The sequence below is a fragment of the Xyrauchen texanus genome, chromosome 9 (assembly GCF_025860055.1).
Source record: "Xyrauchen texanus isolate HMW12.3.18 chromosome 9, RBS_HiC_50CHRs, whole genome shotgun sequence".
Classification (NCBI taxonomy): domain Eukaryota; kingdom Metazoa; phylum Chordata; class Actinopteri; order Cypriniformes; family Catostomidae; genus Xyrauchen; species Xyrauchen texanus.
Genome location: NC_068284.1, coordinates 49,132,486 through 49,157,736, shown reverse-complemented (window position 1 = coordinate 49,157,736; position 25,251 = coordinate 49,132,486). Strand labels below are relative to the sequence as shown.

Below are 25,251 nucleotides of genomic sequence, written 5' to 3'. Positions count from 1 at the left end.
AGACTCTGTCACGGGACGCTCATCCCTCGAGCGCACACGCTTAATGCAGCTCGATTAGAACTTATTTAATCATAATATCTATATATATATATATATGTCACTGTGCATTTCTTATCATGAAGAAAAATGGCAAATGCAGCTTTATTAATAAGAGCACTTTGCACATTAGTTTGGAAATAGTTTTTTATTCATTCTATTGTTTGCTTGTTTATTTATTTATTTTTAGTACTTGGTAAAAACTTAAATTAAAAGTTGCAAAAGTTGAAGCAAATCTGTTATAAGTGTTCAAAAATACTTTAAGCATAACTTGTTCAGTTTTGTTATAATTTAAAAATAATATATTTAAATGAAAGTGTTGCTCAATGGCATATTTCTGTTCTTAGTTCTGCTGCTGATGTTTTGTAGACTTTATTAATAAAAGAGTGTTGCTTAGTAACATGTTTTTGTGTTTTACTTTGGAACCGAAAATGGTATCGAGAACCGTGAAATTTCACTGGTATTGGAACTGCTGAAATATTGGAAACTATTATATATTACAAAAAAGATGGTATTATGTAGGCCTAACTGCGTTCGCTTGGCGCTGCATGCTCCATTTAATCCATATTAGTCTATATTATTCAAATTGAGGATTTTATTTGAGGATTTTTTTATTTTTTAGGGTGATGACATCATAAAATATGACGACAGAAGTTTCGATTGTAAAAAAGTGACATTTGGTCCAGTCTAGTATGAACGGTCAGAATGACCGCTATGGCCTTTCTAGTAGCGGCAGTAAAGAGTCCCTCATGTGGATAAACTGGTGGATTTCCACTTTAACTGCCAGTAAGGAGGGTGGCCAGGAGGGGAGGTGATGCAGCTGTACCCAACCTAGTAGATCATTGATCATCTGTTTCACCGTGATTTTGTGCCCAGGGGCCTCTGCTTTCTATGAGTGGTGGTGGTGTATTGATCCCCACAGTCACCACCATTGTGTCCTTGAGTAAGACACTTAACTCCAGGTTGTTCCGGGGGGATTGTCCCTGTAATAAGTGCACTGTATAATACATTGGTACTCAGAAGGTTGCTGGTTTGATCCCCACAGTCACCACCATTGTGTCCTTGAGTAAGACACTTAACTCCAGGTTGTTCCGGGGGGATTGTCCCTGTAATAAGTGCACTGTATAATACATTGGTACTCAGAAGGTTGCTGGTTTGATCCCCACAGTCACCACCATTGTGTCCTTGAGTAAGACACTTAACTCCAGGTTGTTCCGGGGATTGTCCCTGTAATAAGTGCACTGTATAATACATTGGTACTCAGAAGGTTGCTGGTTTGATCCCCACAGTCACCACCATTGTGTCCTTGAGTAAGACACTTAACTCCAGGTTGTTCCGGGGGGATTGTCCCTGTAATAAGTGCACTGTATAATACATTGGTACTCAGAAGGTTGCTGGTTTGATCCCCACAGTCACCACCATTGTGTCCTTAAGACACTTAACTCCAGGTTGCTCCGGGGGGATTGTCCCTGTAATAAGTGCACTGTATAATACATTGGTACTCAGAAGGTTGCTGGTTTGATCCCCACAGTCACCACCATTGTGTCCTTGAGTAAGACACTTAACTCCAGGTTGCTCCGGGGGGATTGTCCCTGTAATAAGTGCACTGTATAATACATTGGTACTCAGAAGGTTGCTGGTTTGATCCCCACAGACACCACCATTGTGTCCTTGAGTAAGACACTTAACTCCAGGTTGTTCCGGGGGGATTGTCCCTGTAATAAGTGCACTGTATAATACATTGGTACTCAGAAGGTTGCTGGTTTGATCCCCACAGTCACCACCATTGTGTCCTTGAGTAAGACACTTAACTCCAGGTTGTTCCGGGGGGATTGTCCCTGTAATAAGTGCACTGTATAATACATTGGTACTCAGAAGGTTGCTGGTTTGATCCCCACAGTCACCACCATTGTGTCCTTGAGTAAGACACTTAACTCCAGGTTGCTCCGGGGATTGTCCCTGTAATAAGTGCACTGTATAATACATTGGTACTCAGAAGGTTGCTGGTTTGATCCCCACAGTCACCACCATTGTGTCCTTGAGTAAGACACTTAACTCCAGGTTGCTCCGGGGATTGTCCCTGTAATAAGTGCTCTGTATAATACATTGGTACTCAGAAGGTTGCTGGTTTGATCCCCACAGTCACCACCATTGTGTCCTTGAGTAAGACACTTAACTCCAGGTTGCTCCGGGGGGATTGTCCCTGTAATAAGTGCACTGTATAATACATTGGTACTCAGAAGGTTGCTGGTTTGATCCCCACAGTCACCACCATTGTGTCCTTGAGTAAGACACTTAACTCCAGGTTGCTCCAGGGGGATTGTCCCTGTAATAAGTGCTCTGTATAATACATTGGTACTCAGAAGGTTGCTGGTTTGATCCCCACAGTCACCACCATTGTGTTCTTGAGCAAGGCACTTAACTCCAGGTTGCTCCGGGGAGATTGTCCCTGTAATAAGTGCACTGTATAATACATTGGTACTCAGAAGGTTGCTGGTTTGATCCCCACAGTCACCACCATTGTGTCCTTGAGTAAGACACTTAACTCCAGGTTGCTCCGGGGGGATTGTCCCTGTAATAAGTGCTCTGTATAATACATTGGTACTCAGAAGGTTGCTGGTTTGATCCCCACAGTCACCACCATTGTGTCCTTGAGTAAGACACTTAACTCCAGGTTGCTCCGGGGGGATTGTCCCTGTAATAAGTGCTCTGTATAATACATTGGTACTCAGAAGGTTGCTGGTTTGATCCCCACAGTCACCACCATTGTGTTCTTGAGCAAGGCACTTAACTCCAGGTTGCTCCGGGGAGATTGTCCCTGTAATAAGTGCTCTGTATAATACATTGGTACTCAGAAGGTTGCTGGTTTGATCCCCACAGTCACCACCATTGTGTTCTTGAGCAAGGCACTTAACTCCAGGTTGCTCCGGGGGGATTGTCCCTGTAATAAGTGCACTGTAAGTCACTCTGGATAAAAGCATCTGCCAAATGCATAAATGTAAATGTAAATCCGTGCCTGCACTTTTAAAAAATCCCGTTGTTTTTACAAAAACATTTTGGCAGCTGTGGTTGCCAGAATAATTCTGTAAAAAATACAGTTAAAATATAAACCAATTTACAGAACAACCTGTAAATTTGACAGTTTAATGGTTGTAATTTACACACTGGCACTGTAAAATTTACGATAAAACTGTTAAAATCTGTTGTTTACTTCATGAGGTATTTGTTAATCACCATAGTAACTACAGAAGGGCACATGATGACATAAAGTTTATCAGCAGTGGCTCTTCCAGGAGCAAAGACCAATTCGCTATGTGCACAGGTGACGCGACGAACGTTCGAAATCTGTGTGGTGGGCGGGGGGACTTCCGGTTTAGGTTACTACCGGTATTTCCGATGTAGATGTTGTGGAAGAGTGAGTGGCAAGCTATCAGTGAGTACCGTATGTAAAATGTTAACAGTAAATAAGAGACGTCTTACATATCAGTATCAAATTGGCAACTCTAAATTACATTGTAGTGTTCCTCGATGTGCCGTTTCATCGAGGTATAATTCTGAAGTTTTCATCGTTTTCCGCATCAGCCTGAGGTACGAGCTCAGTGGCTAGTCAAGATAAGACGCGAGAACTTCACCCCTACCGATAACACCCGGTATGCAGTCGACATTTTAAGCTAGAAGATTTCATCATACAACCACAGGACCTGAAAACTTGTTCAAGGAGCTGTGCCATGTCTTTTGAGTGGAACAATTTTTGTTTACCAGCCAAGGACTGTATTTTTCTCTATGAGCTTCCATATACTGCTTATATATTTTGTAATTTACTATGCTGTTTGTTTTTTGTATCTTGTGATATACCTTTCAGAAAATTGTCTGAAATATTGACAATGTTTACATTTGTCATTTATTGTCTTTTACACTGCCAGGAGGAACACAAATACATGAGTTAATTCAGACATTTATTATACAAAGACACAAGCTGTCATACTACACTCAACAATAACATGGCTCCTATAATTGTAACATTGTGATGCAACGTTTGACATTTTGTATGAGTTAGTAGATAACTAGTCCACATAACTGCACATAATATTACACACATCACTCTGGTATGAACGGCCTCTTTAAGAAATGCTTCAGTAGGTTAATTTAGTAACTATAACACTGAACATGGAAAACTACATTTTGTGTTATTTACAGTATATTTTATTAATACAAACTAATGCAGTTGAACTGACAGAAATAAATATTTGTGGTTATTGGTGTTGATATAAAACACGAGTGACTGTAAGACTGAAATCAATAATCATCTGAATTGATCATTAGTTTAGTGTTAAGTGTAACTGTATGTTTAAATAAACTTCTGTATATTAGTGTTTGAATTTCATCAATAAACTCCAGCTGAATGTCACACAAGTATTCAATAAACAGATTTGATTAACTTGATAATAACGATCAATCAACATTAAACAGAATAAATGAAAATAAAAGAATATAAAATGTGAGCAGAACTATTAGAAACGACACATGACATCATGATGTTTGATCACGACATGTGATCATGTTACTGACATGACGTCATATTAGATTTCAACACTGTTTATTTTTTATTATTATTTAATTTGATAGTAAATAACAACTTAAAAATTGCATTCCTGAAATGATTTCTGGAAAGAGTTTGGAGTTGTGTTTATGTGAGATACAGTGAGTATATTTCACTCATTCAGGTGTGTGTGTGTGTGTGTGTGTGTGTGTGTGTGTCTGATGATCAGTTACACACAGACTCGCTGAGGAATTACTATAAAATGTAAATCCAGCATAGAGCGGTTCAGTGAATGTGGTGTTGAATGTGTGTAAGTGTGTGTGTGTCAGAGATGCGGTAGTAGGACAGAGTGCCGGCCGGACAGTCCAGATACACTCCGACTCTCTCACTGTGGCGTAAAGGGGGACGTATTTCAGTGAAGTTGTTATTGTGACGGGCACTGAATCTGTCACCAAAGCAGCAGAGACTCCAGGAGATTAAATTGTATCCAGATACACAGTCAGCATTATCATATTTTCTGCCAATTCGTTTATATGACACTGATATAGCAGCACCTCCACTGCATTCAGTCTCCCAGTAACAGCGTCCAGTCAGACTCTCTCTACACAGAACCTGATGACACACATCAAATCTCTCTGGATGATCCGGATATGACTGACTCTCACTCACACGTGTCACCTTCCTGTTCCCCTCAGACAGAATGAGATCAGGGTGTGCTGTATTTAAATCCAGTGTGAGGTGACAGAAATCTGAACACAAGAACAGAAAAAACACTTATAAAAAACACTTAATGGAGTGGTGGTTGGACAGATCCCCACAGTCACCACCATTGTGTCCTTGAGCAAGACACTTAACTCCAGGTTGCTCTGGGGGGATTGTCCCTTTGGATAAAAGCGTCTGCCAAATGCATAAATTATAAATGAAATGAACATTATAACACAACAATCACTAAACCTGTATGTGTGTGTGTGTGTGTGTGTGTGTGTGTGTGTGTGTGTGTGTGTGTGTGTGTGAGAGTGTGTGTGCTGTATTTAAATCCAGTGTGAGATCACAAACATCTGAACACAAGAAGAGAAAAAACACTTATAACACAACAATCACTAAACCTGTATGTGTGTGTGTGTCTGTGTGTATGTGTGTGTGTGTGTGTGTGTGTGTGTGTCTGTTTGTATGTGTGAGTGTGTGTGCTGTATTTAAATCCAGTGTGAGATCACAAACATCTGAACACAAGAAGAGAAAAAACACTTATAACACAACAATCACTAAACCTGTATGTGTGTGTGTGTCTGTGTGTATGTGTGTGTGTGTGTGTGTGTGTGTGTCTGTTTGTTTGTATGTGTGTGTGTGTGTCTGTTTGTGTGTTTGTATGTGTGTGTGTGTGAGAGAGTGTGTAGACCTACATTTGTGTAGTCCTGTTCTAATCCTGAACTCTCCTCCATGATCCACACTATAAAAACACAAACACACAGAAATTATGACATCACATTCAGCTCACCTGAAACACAATTCATACATCTGTGATGAAATGTATTGTGGGATATAAAGTTTGAGACTCAAAATAAATGTATTGCTGTGTAACCTTCAACACCATCATCCCCTCCAAACTGATCACCAAACTCAGTGAACTGGGCATCAATTCCTCCCTCTGTAACTGGACTTCATAACCAACAGATCTCAGTCTGTTAGGTTAGCTAATCACACCTCCTCAACCATCACCATGAACACCGGCGTACCACAGGGATTTGTGCTGAGTCCTCTCCTTTACTCCCTCTTCACCTACGACTGCACACCTGTACATGGCTCTAACACCATTGTCAAGTTCGCAGATGACACTACAGTGATTGGTCTCATCAGTAACAACGATGAGACGGCCTACAGGGAGGAGGTCCAGCACCTATCATCGTGGTGCACTGACAACAACCTGGCTCTCAACACCAAGAAGACCAAAGAGCTCATTGTGGACTTCAGGAAGTCTAAAGCTGGCACACACACACCCATTTCTATCAACGGGACTGAGGTGGAGCGTGTCACCAGCTTCAAGTTTCTGGTGTCCACATCTCTGAGGACCTCTCTTGGACCCTCCACACCTCTACCCTGATCAAGAAGGCTCACCAGCGTCTCTTCTTTCTGAGGAGACTCAAGAAGGTCCACCTGTCTCCTCAGATCCTGGTGAACTTCTACCGCTGCACCATCGAGAGCATCCTCACCATCTGTGTCTCAGTTTCGTATAGCAACTGCTCTGCCCATGACCGGAAAGCACTGCAGAGACTGTATGACTCTGTGAATCTTGTGTGTGGACTGTACGACTCTGTGAATCTTGTGTGTGGACTGTATGACTCTGTGAATCTTGTGTGTGGACTGTACGACTCTGTGAATCTTGTGTGTGGACTGTATGACTCTGTGAATCTTGTGTGTGGACTGTACGACTCTGTGAATCTTGTGTGTGGACTGTACGACTCTGTGAATCTTGTGTGTGGACTGTACGACTCTGTGAATCTTGCGTGTGGACTGTACGACTCTGTGAATCTTGCGTGTGGACTGTACGACTCTGTGAATCTTGCGTGTGGACTGTACGACTCTGTGAATCTTAGCGTGTGGACTGTACGACTCTGTGAATCTTAGCGTGTGGACTGTACGACTCTGTGAATCTTAGCGTGTGGACTGTACGACTCTGTGAATCTTAGCGTGTGGACTGTACGACTCTGTGAATCTTAGCGTGTGGACTGTACGACTCTGTGAATCTTGCGTGTGGACTGTACGACTCTGTGAATCTTGCGTGTGGACTGTACGACTCTGTGAATCTTGCGTGTGGACTGTACGACTGTGAATCTTGCGTGTGGACTGTACGACTCTGTGAATCTTGCGTGTGGACTGTACGACTCTGTGTATCACACAAATATGTTTATGTTCTCACACTACACACATCAGTATAATGGACATTCTTGGATTAAATGTAAAAAAATTCTCACAGGTTGTTGTGTTGGACTGTGAGCGGACTGTCGTGAGATCTCTGGCGGCTGATGAGACCGTTGTGTGCTCGCTCCTACTAGAGCCGAACCTAGGCATTATTTAAACTTTGTTGAGTATAATACATGGAATACTTATTCGGTTGTTTCCATGTTACATTTATTTTTACTGTCAAGGCAAGAAAACTGAAGTAAGAGGCTAAAATACTTTTTCCCTGGAATCACTGTCCTCTGTGTTTCCCATTGAATAAACAGGGAAAGCCTTATCCAACCAAATACTGCAAAACCATTTCATCAATAATTTGGTTCTATCAAGCAAGCAGTACATGAACAGAGTCAACAGCTCAAGGCCTTTACAACTTGAGCAAGGCTGCGTTCTTCCTCCAGCACTCGGATTGTGCACGAGACGCTGCACAGACAGTTTCAAGTGTTCCCAAGATGAGTCCTTTTATTCACAAGAGGAGCAGGAGGTTTGAACATACCACAGATTTTTTTATATTTTTATTACTATTACTTAATAAACTTTGCCAATTAGAGATATGCCAACTTTTCTGTATTTAGGGAACTGCCCTCAAGTCATCTCTTGGACAACTAAAGTCCAAAAGCACTGTAAAGGTCAGGTGGGAATCTTGGCTATGTGTTGGAGTTTATGATTTAGTGATTACGGCCCGAGACAGCTGGGATAGGCTCCAGCACTCCCGCAACCCTGCAGAGGACAAGCGGCTTTAGAAGATGGATTTATTGATTATTAACACTAATAATAATGTTCTTAATAGGGGGTGATTTGATGGGCTTTATGATTTTATGATTGCTAACACTTTAAAATAAGTCTTTCAGGGGTAGTTACATTTACATTTATTCATTTGGCAGATGCTTTTATCCAAAGCTACTTACAAATAGGAAAACATAAGCAAATCATCTTAAGGAGATTTAAATGCAACAAGAATTGTTAATACATTTTTATTAATTTTTTTAGTGACCAGTTAAGTGCTTTTGAAAAAGATGTGTTTTTAGCCGTTTTTTGAAGATAGAGAGTGAGTTAGCTTCACGGATTGAGTTGGGGAGGTCATTCCACCAACGTGGTATGATGAAACTGAAAGTCCGGGAAAGTGTTTTGGTGCCTCTTTGTTTTGGTATGACAAGTCGATGTTCCTTAGCCGACCGCAGGCTTCTGGTGGGAACGTAGCTCTGCATAAATGTTTTTAGGTAAGCTGGAGCAGACCCAGTGACTGTTTTATATGCATCAGCATCAGCATCAGGGCCTTGAATCTAATACGTGCATGTATTAGTTCAAAACTTTAAATATCTGCAAAATCTGCTAAATGCTTTGCAAAATTTTCTTTGGTTAGATACAATAAATATTTTTATTCTTTTTGTTTTTACTGTTTAAATATTAAAAATTGTAGTTAATTTTTGCACAAACATTAAATTGTGCCAAACTGGGCCAAATAGCACTTTAGAGAGGTGAAGGGGAACTCCACGCTCCAAAGCCAAAGAAGTCTGATTGATAAAAACAAAACACTCTAAATTTTGTATAAATGTAATCAAAAACACCTTCATGCTGCAATATCAGGGATATTCCCTTGAATGCCCCCCAGAGTGTGTTGTTTGCATGCACAAAATATCAAAAGAATGCTAAATCTGTTAGAATGAGGTCACATGACACTTCACAAAGTAGACGAGTAATATACTGAATTCTTGATTTGTCATTTGAAACCTTTATAGATAAAACATTTTTAAATACTGTATATACTAAGCATATAAAAAATTTTTTTGTCTACTGTACTGTATTTATTTAACTTCCTCTTTTATACATAGCTATATAAATAAATGGACAAATCAGCAATAAGGTCTGTCTGTACACCGTGTGTGTGTTTGGTGTTTTACACTAGTGGTTACGAAGATAGTATGCTGTGGTTTGAGGACAGCTCTAGTGTCCTTGTAATTCAAAAGTACATCCTAAAATTAGTGTTGGCATGAAAGCCGATTTGAATCATGCAACACTGGCAGTTGCAGAAACACAAATGTATGACGCTCATCTGCGGAGTTGTTAGCACCAGTATGTGCAAAAGGGTTAAGTGAAAGATGCTTGAAGATTATTCTTCTGAATTATTTTTTTAAAATGAGTAAAAATTAAATTAACAACATTTCTTAATTACAAAAATATCCTCATCCTAATGAAACACTATATATGAACACTTCTGTGTGTATTTGATAAGGATAAAAAATCAAGACCAACTAGGGTCTGGGCTCAGGGAGTTAATATGGGTGTAAACAGGGTTTTACAGCGCAACATACTTGAGTTTATCCAGTGTGCAGTTTGGATCGTTGAGTCTCTCAGAGAGCAGCTTGACTCCTGATTCTCCTGGATGATTGTAGCTCAGATCCAACTCTCTCACGTGTGAGGGGTTTGAACCCAGAGCTGACGCCACAGAACGACAGCCTTCCTCTGTCAACATGCAGCCAGATAATCTACAAACACACACACAACTGTCAGATAATCTACAAACACACACATCAACAGTCAGATAAACTACAAACACACACTTTACCAGTTATATAATCTACAAACATATATCAACAGTCAGATAATCTACACACACGTCAACAGTCAGATAATCTACAAACACACACTTTACCAGTTATATAATCTACAAACGCATCAAATCGGATAATCTACAAACACACATTAACAGTCAGATAATCTACAAACGCATCAACAGTCAGATAATCTACAAACGCACATTAACAGTCAGATAATCTACAAACACACACCCAACTGTCAGATGGTCTACAAACACACGCACAACTGTCAGATAATCCACAAACACACACATCAACAGTCAGATAATCTACAAACAAGGCAAGGCAAGGCAAGTTTATTTATATAGCACATTTCATACACAATGGTAATTCAAAGTGCTTTACATAGAAGAGATTAAAATAAGATTAAAAAAATTAAAAATAAGAAACAGTTTAGAATAAAATAAAATACAGTACAAACAGTCGGACACACAGTGGCACAGTGCTCATTCAGTAAATGCACAGCTAAACAGATGTGTTTTGAGTCTGGATTTGAATGTGACTACTGTAGGAGCACATCTGATCTCTTCTGGAAGCTGGTTCCAGCTGCGGCTGACATAAAAGCTAAAAGCAGACTCTCCTTGCTTAGAGTGAACCCTTGGTATTTCTAGCTGATGTGATCCTAATGATCTGAGTGATCTGTTGGGTTTATATTCAGTGAGCATATCTGCAATATATTGAGGTCCTAGCCCATTGAGTGATTTATATACCAGTAATAATACTTTAAAATCAATCCTAAATGTAACTGGGAGCCAGTGTAAAGACCTGAGGACTGATGTGATATGTTCATGTTTTCTGGTTCTGCTCAGAATCCTGGCAGCAGCGTTCTGTATGAGCTGCAACTGTCTTATGGTCTTTTTGTGAAGGCCAGTGAGGAGTCCATTACAATAATCCACCCTGCTGGTGATGAAAGCATGCACAAGTTTCTCTAGGTCTTGACTGGAAACAAAGCATCTAATTCTTGCAATATTTTTCAGATGATAGTATGCTGATTTAGTTATTGCTTTGACATGACTACTGAAACTAAGGTCTGACTCTAGAGACACACCAAGATTCCTGACTTGATTTTTAGTTGTTTGACCCCTAGCGTCAAGGCATGCATTCACCTTGAGAACTTCATCTTTGTTTCCAAACACAATGACTTCAGATTTGTCTTTGTTTAACTGAAGAAAGTTTTGGCACATCCAACTGTTAACTTCATCAATGCATTGGCACAGGGAGTCAATGGGGCTGTAATCGTTAGGTGATAGGGCTAAGTAGATCTGTGTGTCGTCTGCACAGACTTTACCAGTTATATAATCACACTTTACCAGTTATATAAATCACACTTTACCAGTTATATAATCTATAAACATACATCAACAGTTAGATAATCAACAAACCTCAACAGTCAGATAATCTACAAACACACACACAACATTCAGATAATCTACAAACACACACAACAGTCAGATAATCTACAAAAACACACACAATATTACATCCAAGATGGCAGCGCGGTAGCATGCAGCGGCCACTCTGGATCCAAAATGGTGCTATTTTTGTCACTAAGCCCGACTTTTATGTCACATGGACATCGGAGAATCCAGTGTTCGTGTCTACCATTGCCAGACACTGCACGTGGAGCATGTGGCAGGGCATCCAGGCCATCACCAACTACAGGACAACATCAGTTCCCTGTGACAAAGATGCCTCCCTTCCAGATGCGCTGAATGACTTCTACGCTAGGTTTAAAGCACAGAATGACATAGAGTCAAACCACGGAAGGCTGATGGACCAGACAACATTCCAGGCAGAGTGCTCAGAGAATGTGCAGACCAGCTGGCAGATATTGTCACCGACATCTTCAACATCTCTCTGAGCAGCGCCGTCGTTCCAACGTGCTTCAAGACCACCACCATCATCGTCCCCATGTCAAAGAAGTCTTCAGTGTCCTGCCTCAACGAGTACCGCCCCGTCGCACTCACACCCATCATCATGAAGTGCTTCGAGAGGCTCGTCATGAGGTACATATATATAGGTATGTTATTTAGTCTGTGTAGTCTCATGTGGTTCTGTGTTTGCCCTATGTTGTTTTATGTAGCACCTATCCTGGTGGAACATTGTCTCGTTTCACTGTACTAACTGTATATGGTTGAATGACAATAAAAACCACATGACTTGACTTGAACTGTCAGATAATCTACAAACACACACATCAACAGTCAGATAATCTACAAACACACATTAACACTCAGATAATCTATGAACACTTCAACATTCAGATAATCTACAAACACACATTAACACTCAGATAATCTATGAACACTTCAACAGTCAGATAATCTACAAACACACATTAACACTCAGATAATCTACGAACACACACATCAACATTCAGATAATCTACAAACACACACATCAACAGTCAGATAATCTACAAACACACATTAACACTCAGATAATCTATGAACACTTCAACAGTCAGATAATCTATGAACACACATCCACAGTTAGATAATCTACAAACACACATCAACCGATATATCGGTCAGCCAATATTAGCCCCTCACGATATATCAGTATTGGCGTATATGTTAACCGATATGTGCAGATATGAAACATTTCCTTCAGAAAATATAATGGAGAAAACAATGCTTTAGAATTGGTGTCATAATGTTGTTTGACCAGCAGAGTTTGCTCTGACTCCATTGTCTACAGAGCTGAGCTGATGGTGGTTCTGCAGACAGGGCTGAGTTAAGAGGTGCAGAGTTAAGCATTGTCTTCTCGGTAAGTTGCTAACTAGTTTGTGAAATACATACTGGAAAGTTAATAAACACTGACCTCATAATTGGTGATAACAGGTGGAAATGCTTCTTGTGTTACAACCTGCCCCTAATTGACTGGCAGTATTAAAATAGTCCGCATTTGACTGATACTAAACAGTATTACTGATGTTTATTTAGCTATTTATTGCATTTGAATTTATTCTTTATTTTAATGGTCAGCAACTGACCGATACTAAACAACACTGATGTTTATTTAGCTATTTATTGTATTTGTATTTATTCTTTATTTTAATGGTCAGCAACTGACCGATACTAAACAACACTGATGTTTATTTAGCTATTTATTGTTATTGTATTTATTCTTTATTTTAATGGTCAGCAACTGACCGATACTAAACAGTACTGATGTTTATTTAGCTATTTATTGTATTTGTATTTATTCTTTATTTTAATGGTCAGCAACTGACCGATACTAAACAACACTGATGTTTATTTAGCTATTTATTGTATTAGTATTTATTCTTTATTTTAATGGTCAGCAACTGACCGATACTAAACAACACTGATGTTTATTTAGCTATTTATTGTATTTGTATTTATTCTTTATTTTAATGGTCAGCAATTGACTGATACTAAACAGCAAATGTTGTTTATTTAACTATTGTATTTTTATTTATTCTTTTTTTAAATGGTCAGCAATTGACTGTTCCCCTTCTGTCACTCACTCGACATTGTGTAGATGTAGTGACACTAGGGGTCTCTCTTGAGAGCCTCGGTTACCTCTTATCTTTGAGAAAAGGTCAATAAGAATTGGCAAACAGAATTGACATGTCCCTCCCCCGGACATACGGGTATAAAAGGAGGGAATCAAGATTGGTTTGCAGTGGTAGACCTGAAGGACGTGTATTTAAACGTCTCGATTTTGCCACGACACAGACCTTTTCTACGGTTTGTGTTCAACGGCCAGGCATATCAGTACAACGTCCTCCACTTTGGCTTGTTTATGTCCCCTCACGTCTTCACAAAGGCAGTCCTTGCCCTGTTAAGGGAAGTGGGCATCTGCATACTCAATGCACTACAAGCACTATGCAAAGACACCTACAGAACCTCCACAGCTCTCAACTAAAATCCACCAGGTCTGAAGAGACTCGTGCAATACCGCCACTCCCTATAAGCAGAGAGTGCACAGCCTCCTAGTTACTCCCATGCTAGTTACGTCACCTCCCCCCCTACATCGACACACCACCGAGTGAGTGACAGAAGGGGAACATCTCGGTTACTGTCGTAACCTCCGTTCCCTGATCGAGAGAATGAGAAGTTGTGTCCCTCTTGCCACAACAATGTACTAGCCGCTGAAATGACCGGGACCTTACTCTCGGCTCCTCAGCTCAAAACCTGTCTGAACAGACACACGCTTCCCTCCTTTAATACCTGTATGTCCGGGGGAGGGGCATGCAAATTCTGTTCCCAAATTCTCATTGGACTTTTCTCAAAGATAAGAGGTAACTGAGGCTCTCAAGGGAGACCCCTAGTGTCACTACATCGACACAATATCTCGTTCTCTCCATCAGGGAATGGAGGTTACGACAGTAACTGAGAAATTTCCTGTTGTTGCAGTATATTGTTTTTGTTTGTATGTGGTATCAGAGCAAATTCTACTGTATATCTGCAGCAAGGTTCTTTCTCATCTGAATATTTTAAGAAGATTGTCCTAAAGAGCTGGTCAAAAATGTATGCTGTGAGAATCACGATGACTTGATTCCCTTGAGAGGAACCCATCCACATATTCACAGTAACCACAGCTATGAACCACAATATATTGATAACTTCTATTCCAATGTAATAATGAACCTGCAAACACAAACCTCAGTATCTTCAGTGTACAGTGAGCACTCTTCAGTGTATCAGAGAGCAACTTCACTCCTGAATCCTGCAGGTCATTGTTACTCATGTCCAGCTCTCTCAGGGAGTTTGATGATTGTAGAACCGAAGACAAACTTTCACAGCACTGACCAGTGAATCTACAAGCTGCCAATCTAAACAAAGAACAAATTGATCAGAAAGTAGTTTTATACAACAAACTATTCCAGAATGAATACTCCACAGTTAGACAAGAAGTATTGTGACAGTCACTGAGCCATTTATTGTTTCAATGTCTGATTATTTCTACTGAAAATCACTGACCTCAGTATCTGCAGTGTACAGTGAGGACTCTTCAGTGCATCAGAGAGCTGCTTCACTCCTGAATCCTGCAGGTCATTGTTACTCAGGTCCAGCTCTCTCAGGGAGTTTGATGATTTTAGAACCGAAGACAAACTTTCACAGCACTGACCAGTTAATCTACAATCTGTCAATCTAAACAAAGAATAAAATGATCAGAAAGTAGTTTTATACAACAAAATATTCCAGAGTGAACATGCCACAGTTAGAGAAGAAGTGTTGTGACAGTCACTAGTGATTAATTGTTTCGATGTATGATTATTTCTACTGAAAATCACTGACCTCAGTATCTCCAGTGTACAGTGAGAACTCTTCAGTGTATCAGAGAGCTGCTTCACTCCTGAATCCTGCAGGTCATTGTTACTCAGGTCCAGCTCTCTCAGGGAGTTTGATGATTGTAGAACCGAAGACAAACTTTCACAGCACTGACCAGTTAATCTACAAGCTGTCAATCTAAACAAAGAATAAAATGATCAGAAAATAGTTTTATACAACAAAATATTGCAGAGTGAATATGCCAGAGTTAAGAGAAGTGTTGTGACAGTCACTGGCCATTTACTGTTTCAATGTCTGATCCTCCCTGACTGATCCCCCCCAAAGTGAGTTATTTAAAGCTGAAGTATGTAAATTCTGTGCCACAAGCACCACCGAGCGGAACTGCAAAAATGCTATTTTGTTCTGAACATATAGGAAATTTGATAATGCCACAGAGACAATGTGTAGGAATATACATGCTGAAGAATTGCAGCAACATGATTTTAATCTAGGAAAACCCAACCTTTGCAATCCTGGAATTCTTCAATGTCATAAATTAAAGGCCACGCATCAACAGTCCTAGCAAATGCCCCCTCAGCATGACCTTTTGAACTTCCACACAGAGTTAAAGCAGACTTTTCTTTGAAAGGTTTCCAAAAGACCATCAGATTAGATTCTAATACTAAAACATTTGATTTTAATCCAGGAACATTTTACACAAATCACAGTACTTTACCGATTTAACCTTCCAAAATGTACAGAATTAATTTAAATTCACAAATTATACAATACCTAGTCTTGCTAGGTAATTCTGAAAATTGCTTTGAACTGTGGTAACTTGTATAACTAACTAATTAATGATTATAGCCTTATGTACCTCTTTAAAATGTGTGTAATGTAAATGTAGCTCACACTGCATGGCTAGCTCACACTGCATGGCTAGCTCACACTACATGGCTAGCAGTCGACACCCTGTGCATGACTCGCTACATGACTAGCGCACACACTACATGACTAGCGCACACTACATGACTAGCACACACTACATGACTAGCACACACTACATGACTAGCGTACACACACACACTACATGACTTTCAGTCAACACCCTGCGCATGACTCGCTACATGACTAAAACCCACTACATGACTAGCGCACATGCGCACACTACATGACTTTCAGTTGACACCCCGTGCATGACGCACACACACTTCATGACTAACGCACGCTACATGACTCGCCGTCGACACCCTGCGCATGACTCGCTACATGACTAGCGCACACTGCATGCCTAGCGCACACTGCATGCCTAGCGCATACTGCATGACTTGCGGTCGACACCCTGCGCATGACTTGCTACATGACTAGCACACACTACATGACTAGCGTACACACACACACACACACACACACACACACACTACATGACTTTCAGTCGACACCCTGCGCATGACTCACTACATGACTAAAACACACACTACATGACTAGCGCACATGCGCACACTACATGACTAGCGTACACACACACACACACACACACACACTACATGACTTTCAGTCGACACCCTGCGCATGACTCACTAGATGACTAGCGCGCACTAGATGACTAGCGCGCACTAGATGAACAGCGCGCACTACATGAACAGCGCGCACTACATGAACAGCGCGCACTACATGAACAGCGCGCACTACATGAACAGCGCGCACTACATGAACAGCGCACACATGACTTTCAGTCGACACCCTGCGCATGACTCGCTACATGACTAGCACACACTTCATGACTAGCGCACACTACATGACTCGCCGTCGACACCCTGCGCATGACGCGCACACACTTCATGACTAACGCATGCTACATGACTCGCCGTCGACACCCTGCGCATGACTCGCTACATGACTAGCGCACACTGCATGACTAGCGCACACTGCATGACTTGCGGTCAACACCCTGCACATGACTCGCTACATGACTAGCGCACACTGCATGGCTAGCGCACACTGCATGGCTAGCGCACACTACAGGGTTCCAGACTGCGACCATTTTTTGAGAATGTGCGAGTTCAAATTTTATGGTCGCATTTGTGCGAGTGGACGCTCGCGCAACAGTTGTATCAACAGCAGCTGCTGCAGTCCGTAACTTATGTTCAAAATGAAGTACATCATGAATCCGTTTTCCAAATCGTGTTTTTGACTTATCCTGAATCACTACGGTACGCCTATAATAATTGTTTATATTCTGAATATTTTATCCCGGGCTCGGCTTGGCTGCGATGTTGCCCAGTGCCTGCGTGACTCGCCATAGACATTAACGGAGAGAAGTAGCTCCGGCTACAGTGTTCTTCCGCAAGAAACGTGCAGTTTATTTATAAACAACGTACACGTCACGCGCATTGCACACTGATGGTGAAACGCGCCAATTCCTGTTGTTCAAGCAATAAAAAAAAAATAATAAAAAAAACGCGCCAATTCCGAATTCACGAATTAAAATGAAAAGGTCAATTGCTGAATACTTTAAAAAACAAAGTGTGGAAGTCAAGGATGCTGGTGGAAAGGACCAGCCAACGAGCCAGCACACAGACACAACTGATGACGAGAGCACAGGTGCGGACAGGGAGGAACCGAGTGAGCAAAGGAAAAAGAAAAGGCACAACTTCCAGCAGCAATGGCTTAGACAGTAGGCCTACCCGTGGTTGCGATACGAGGCTAATGCCATGCATTGTTTGTACTGTAAACAGTGTGGCCCATCCATTGCAGGTCATTCTAAATTTGTTACAGGGTCTACGCAATTTAAGATTGAGTCTATTAAACTGCACAATGAAAGCAAAAAACAAATAACCTGTAGGGACCGGTGTGTCTCACGAAACACCGAGCCCCTTCCTACGTCTTTTCAGCGGTTAGATGAGAGTAATCGCTCGACAGAGGAAAAGGAAATGATTATAAAATTTAACACTGCTTATAACATAGCAAAAGAGGAACTCCCGTTCACAAAATTCAAATCAGAAATTATACTGATGAAAAAGAACGGGTTGAATGTTAATCCCACTTATGCCAACGACATGGCCTGTGCCCAATTTATAGGAGTGATAGCAGACAATCTGCGAAAAAAGACGGCTGAAAAAATGTCCTCCGCCCACTATTTATCATTTATGATTGATGGAGATACAGACATCTCCAACAAAGAATGTGAGATTGTCTAAACTTTGATAATGAAAAATCTGTATCAGCGTATTATAATAGTCTAATCTTTTAAAATTGAATGCATACATTTGAATGTTTAATGATTTTTAAAAGATAGAAAGATGATGATAATAGACAGACATATAGATAGATAGATAGATAGATAGATAGAATATAATTAAAATGTAAATAGATAGATTGTATATAATTCAAATGTAAAATGCTTAAAATTACAGATTAAAATTACTGTCCAAAATCTATGAAAATCCTGAAATTTGGCAATGATAATTACCAAATATTACATGTGTTTTTATATAATATATTAGGGTTGAACAGCTGTGAAGACAGTAAAATTATATATCAAACATTAAAAAACATAAATGTTTTTATAATAGTTTTTTTGATTTGATAGTTAAAAGATTAAAACATTTTGCTAACATGAGGTCTTGTCACTGTCAGTCTTTTTACATCAGTGCAAAAGTAGGGTTTGCAGATTAAGACCACTATTCATTAGCATGCATTGATTAATCCCATGGCATGTAGCAGAAAAAAAAAAGGTGCGACCAAATCATATGCTGGTGCGACCAACTGAGAAAGTTGGTAGCACCAGTGCAACCAGTGGAAAAGTTAGTCTGGAGCCCTGCACTACATGGCTAGCGCACACTACATGGCTAGCGCACACTACATGACTTGCGGTCAACACCCTGCGCATGACTCGCTACATGACTAGCGCACACTACATGACTTTCAGTCGACACCCTGCGCATGACTCGCTACATGACTAGCACACAATACATGACTAGCGTACACTGCATGGCTAGCGCACACTGCATGGCTAGCGCACACTGCATGGCTAGCGCACACTGCATGGCTAGCGCACACTGCATGACTTGCGGTCGACACCCTGTGCATGACTCGCTACATGACTAGCGCACACTACATGACTAGCGCACACTACATGACTTTCAGTCGACACCCTGCGCATGACTCGCTACATGACTAGCCCCCACTACATGACTAGCGCACAATACATGACTTTCAGTTGACACCCTGCACATGACTCACTACATGACTAGCGCACACTACATGACTTTCAGTCGACACCCTGCGCATGACTCGCTACATGACTAGCCCCCACTACATGACTAGCGCGCACTACATGACTAGCGCGCACTACATGACTAGCGCGCACTACATGACTTTCAGTTGACACCCTGCACATGACTCACTACATGACTAGCGCACACTACATGACTTTCAGTCGACACCCTGCGCATGACTCGCTACATGACTAGCACACAATACATGACTAGCGTACACGCGCACACTACATGACTTTGTCGACACCCTGTGCATGACTCGCTACATTACTCGCAGTCTTTTGTTTTCATGACGGTGTGCACACTACACGACTGGGTTTAACAATTACACGATCATTCATCGCTGTCTGAAGCCTCGTTTATTCGGGGTGATCTGATCAATGGTGACAAACAATATATGCATCACCATTACACCTGCTCATGTGTCTCTTTTGACCTTGTGTTTGAATTTTGAGGGGAGAGTCATCATTCATGTGCATTTCTGCATGATAATACAAACCAGCGCAGTTTCTATTAATTATACTTGCATTTAATGTGAGTACAAACAATACGTTTATAAGAGAATTCTCAGTTATTTGATTAAGTATACACCTGCATTACGAGCTTCAGACGAGTGTGTTTCTCATCTGTGTCACTGCATGCTGATATACTGAAGAAGATCCCTGAAGTTCATTCTGTGAATGTAGCCTACATGCATTCACTTGCTTTCAATTTCAGATCGGACGGATATTTCCTTTTAAATGCACATGCCTGCAAAGTTTAGTGTTAATAAATTTCCATTTAATCATTCAGTTAGTCTATTTTAATGATTTAATTAACATGTGTTCAATGATCTAAAAATGATCATGTGCAATCAATGTACTATGAATAACTGCATTATGAATGTTATTCAATATGTTAGATATTTCATCATTAATATATTGATTTAATTATCATTTACTCAGATTAATAATCAGAGTGCAAATCAATGGAAAAGTATGAGATGGGATGTTTTGTGTTTGACTAATAAACTCAAATAAGGGAAATCATTAAATATTGTAATCAAATTACTGCAGAAAGTAATCACTGTTAGTCAATATAGAATATGTAACTATAGAAGTAATTATAGTGTGTTTTATGCATATATAATAAGATAATTGTGCTTTTAGGCACATCAAAGTAAAAATGAAGTCATGTGGGATGTCTGGCTCGAGTGATGATGCAAATAGAGGGCAAATGATTTGATTGGATAATATTATTAGATGATAGTTTGGGAAGATTTCTGGATAATCTTTATTGGATGAACCCAACAGAGACTGTTTAATATATATATTCTAAAGTGTAAATTCTGATGCTTCATGAACATCTGGGTAAAAGTTTAGTTTTGAAACTACGTCTCCAGAAATGATTGACTCGACTACACTTCGATTGCTGTTTTGAAGACATCTGACAGGACAGAAGATCCCGAAATTAATTCACAAGTTCAGTATCAGAGAGCACTAAAGTCCAACGCACCATTTCTCTTAATTATATTTGCATTTAATCTAGCACAAACATGATATTTAAAGCAGAATTAAGTTCTGAAGTCAAATATTCTACATGTATTAAAAGAGCTTCAAATGTGGGTACATGCCATCTGTGCCCCGTATGTTATCAGACACACTGAAGAAGTTTTGTGGAGTTCTTGTGTATGTACACTGTATGTATTGACTTTATTTTTATTTATTTATTTTTGTATTTTTTTCTTGTTTCACCCCAATGTTGAATGTCCAATTCCCAATATGCTCTAAGTCCTCGTGGTGGTGTAGTGCCTCAATCCGGGTGGTGGAGGACGAATCTCAGTTGCTCAATCACACTCACTCACACACACACACTCTCACACACACACACACACACTCTCACACACTCAGACAGACAGACGGACGCACACACGCACACAGGATGTTAAATGTCCAATTCCCAATATGCTCTAAGTCCTCGTGGTGGTGTAGTGCCTCAATCCGGGTGGAGGAGGACGAATCTCAGTTGCCTCCGTGTCTGAGACCGTCAATCCGCGCATCTTATCACGTGACTTGTTGAGCGCGTTACCGTGGAGACTAACCGAACAGTAAACACAACCCAACAGTCCTGTAAAAGTTAGCGGTCACCTTTAAATGTCTGGTTAATTAAATCTGGGCCTTTCTGTCAGATCACAAACACACGCACACACACGCACACACACACGGACGGACACACACGCACGCAGGCACACACACGCACGCACGCACAAGCACACAAACAAACACACAGACACACTCTCACACACACACATGCACACAGACACACACGCACACAGACACACATGCACACAGACACACACGCACACACACAGACAGACACACACACACACACACAGACACACACACACAGACAGACACACAGACAGACACACAGACAGACACACAGACACACACACACACAGACACACACACACACACAGACAGACACACAGACAGACACACACACAGACACACACACAGACACACACACACACAGACACACACACACACAGACACAGACACAGACAGACACAGACACACACACACACACACACACACAGACACACACAGGATGGAAGGGAAATCCAGCAATCTCCATCAGTAAGAAAGAGTTTCCAGAGTGACACTTTGTCATTCCACTGAAATATTTACACCGATGTTCTTTGACATTAATAGTGATATTAAGAGGAGCTAGTTAGCGCTAGCGGTCTAATCTGTCAAACCTAACAACAGTTTGCCTTCAGTCAGCACTTACAGCACATGCACTGATGCAATGTTTGAATACAATGAGATTGATCTACTGACTGAACTTTAATCTGGCTGCTAACAAGATCATAATTTATCAATAACTCTGAATAACTCTTGTCTGTTTGTGTCTGTGAGAGCATGTGCACGAAACAAGATATGTTCAAATAAAAAATACATATTAAATACATGTTATATTATTTATACTATATTAGTCAAAATATTAATAATAATATCTTTTTTTCCATTAATTACATGCATTAACCCGACTCAAACCCCACCTGACACCTGACAGTTCTGACCTCTAGTCTTTGTGTTTAAGAACAAACAGAGTCTGAACATTCACCTCAGACAGACAGAAGAACAGATTGATGATCTTCATCATCATCATCATCATCATGTACAGGCACACATAGAGCATCAGCACTGTATCATCACAGTCAACTGCAGGTAATCTCATTATCTTGTGTGATGACATTAATGAATACTCACAGAGCTTTTCTGCAGTTCCTCACAGCTGGTATCAGTCGTCTTCTGCCCTCATCTGATGTGTTGTATTTCTTCAGATCAAACTCATCCATCACCTCCTCTGATATCTGAAGCATGTAGGTGATCAATGAACATTGAGCAGGAGAGAGTTTCTCCTCTGAGTGTTTGTCTGATTTCACAAACTCCTGAATCTCTCTGGACAGAGTCTGATCGTTCATCTCCAGCAGACACAGGAACAGATTGATGGATCTGTCAGCTGAGAGACGTTTATAGTTATCACTTAACCGTCTGATGGATCTGTCAGCTGAGAGAGGTTCATCACTCTTGATTTTATCTTTAATGTACTGTGTGATTTCTCTGATGTTCTCTGAACTGTTCTCTGTGTGTGTCAGTAGATCCTGTAAGAGTCTCTGATTGGACTCCAGTGAGATGCCCAGCAGGAATCGCAGGAAAAGATCCAGATGTCCATTTGCACTCTGAAGGGCTTTATCAACTGCTGCTGTTAGTAGATCATCCAGAGAGTTTCCTCTAATGTCTGATTCATATCTAGAATCCAGAATCATCTGCAGTGATTCACTGTTCTTCTTCTTCATCTTCTGAAACTCAAAGAAAGAATCATTCTTCCTCAGAATCATCTGCAGTGGTTCACTGATCTTCTTCATTAAATGTGAGTAAATCTCAAAGAAAGCCGCCAGAAACTCCTGAAAGCTCAGATGAATGAAGCTGAAGACTTTCCTCTGATGAATCACAGATTCCTCCTTAAAGATCTCAGTGCAGATCCCAGAATACACTGAGGCGTCAGTGACGTCTATGCCGCTCTCTTTCAGGTCCTCCTCATAGAACATGATATTGCCCTTCATCAGCTGTTTGTACGCCAGTTCAGCAAGTTTCACAATCACTTCTCTGTTGGACTGCAGGAGTTTCTCTTCATACTTCTGATTCCTCACATTGATCTGAAGGAGCAGGAAGTGGATGTACATTCCAGTCAGAGTTTGAGGGATTTCTGCACTGTCGTCTTGTTTCAGGATGTTTTGAATCACAGTGGATGAGATCCAGCAGAAGACTGGTATGTGACACATGATGTGGAGGCTTCTTGCTCTTCTAATGTGTGAGATGATTCTGCTGGCTTGATCCTCATCACTGATTCTCTTCCTGAAATATTCCTCCTTCTGAGAGTCATTGAATCCCTGAATCTCTGTCACACGCTTGATGTATTTGGAGGGGATCTGATTGGCTGCTGCTGGTCTGGAGGTGATCCAGATGAGAGCAGAGGGAAGCAGATCTCCTTTGATGAGGTTTGACATCAACACACCCACTGATGAAGTCTCAGTCACATCAGGAACTTTCTCAATGTCTGAAAACTCCAGTTTAATTCTGCTTTCATCCAGACCATCAAAGATGAACACAAGTTTACACTCATCATAAATCTTTGAGTCCAGATCGTGAAGTTCAGGATGAAAGTCCAGCAGAAGTTTGTGAAGACTGTACGGCTCATCTTTAATCAAGTTCAGCTCTCGAAATGGAAGCACAAACATGAAATCTACATCCTGATTGGCCTTTCCCTCGGCCCAGTCCACAATGAACTTCTGCACAGAGACTGTTTTCCCAATTCCAGCGATGCCTTTAGTAAGAACTGTCTTTATTTGCTCTGTTCTCTTCTCCTCACATCCTGCTTCAGGTTCAAAGATGTCATTGCAGTAGATTGGAGTGTCTTGATGGTGTTGAGTTCTGGGTGTTTTCTCCATGTGTAAGACCTCATGTTCTTCATTCACCCCTTCACTCTCTCCCTCTATGATGTAGAGCTCTGTGTAAATCCTGTTCAGGAGCGTTTCATTCTCGTGTACTCCCTCAAATACTCTCTCAGACTTGTTCTTCATGCTGGTTTTGTGTTTGTCTTTGACTGTCTGAAGAACATCATCTACTGGTGGAGGAGAATCCTGCTGCAGGTCTCCAGTCACATCATCTCTATTCACACGGCAGAAAACAAGGAGAAAAGAAACTGATGAAAGAAGAACATCAAATATCTTCAAACACAGAGATGAAGATTTCTCATTTAAATCACAGAAGTGTAATTGAGTCAGATTCAACATGTGTGTAGATGTTGTCATGTTATCTCACAGAAAGAAAAACAGCAGTTCTGACATTTGCACAAATATTTGCCAAATTTACTGCAATCTCTGTAATCAATAACTGATGATGGACCGGTTATTGAAATATAATGCACATCCCGAGGTGGTAATACATTCATGAACAGGGTTGCAACAGTATGAGATTTACACAATATGATAATTATCTCACTATTACACAACTACTATTATCAGTTGCATAGATTAAACAAAACCTGTATTTAAT

The 25,251-nt window shown here is 40.7% G+C and overlaps 1 protein-coding gene and 2 long non-coding RNA genes across 4 annotated transcripts in view; 2 read left to right on the top strand and 1 right to left on the bottom strand.

Moving 5' to 3' along the window:
* Positions 1 to 25,251, bottom strand: part of LOC127648578 (NACHT, LRR and PYD domains-containing protein 12-like) — a 78,577-nt gene that overhangs the window by 42,988 nt on the left and 10,338 nt on the right. The window contains exons 6-12 of one of the 2 annotated variants that reach the window (XM_052133224.1): positions 22,903 to 24,864; positions 15,396 to 15,566; positions 15,078 to 15,248; positions 14,759 to 14,929; positions 9,841 to 10,014; positions 5,977 to 6,023; positions 3,936 to 5,325 (exon numbers count right to left, since the gene is read on the bottom strand). In XM_052133224.1, coding sequence (XP_051989184.1) covers positions 4,862 to 5,325; positions 5,977 to 6,023; positions 9,841 to 10,014; positions 14,759 to 14,929; positions 15,078 to 15,248; positions 15,396 to 15,566; positions 22,903 to 24,864 — 3,160 coding nt within the window. In that variant the 3' untranslated portion in view covers positions 3,936 to 4,861. Of the gene's footprint in view, positions 1 to 3,935; positions 5,326 to 5,976; positions 6,024 to 9,840; positions 10,015 to 14,758; positions 14,930 to 15,077; positions 15,249 to 15,395; positions 15,567 to 22,902; positions 24,865 to 25,251 lie in introns of those variants that run through there. The other variant, XM_052133222.1, reaches the window with a different exon arrangement.
* On the top strand, positions 1,495 to 2,814 carry LOC127648581 (uncharacterized). The gene is made up of 3 exons (XR_007971184.1): positions 1,495 to 1,668; positions 2,157 to 2,279; positions 2,403 to 2,814. It is a non-coding gene; the product is annotated as an uncharacterized LOC127648581 (long non-coding RNA).
* LOC127648583 (uncharacterized) lies at positions 11,718 to 23,358 on the top strand. Its single transcript, XR_007971186.1, has 5 exons — positions 11,718 to 12,131; positions 12,826 to 12,894; positions 22,733 to 22,860; positions 22,977 to 23,164; positions 23,213 to 23,358. It is a non-coding gene; the product is annotated as an uncharacterized LOC127648583 (long non-coding RNA).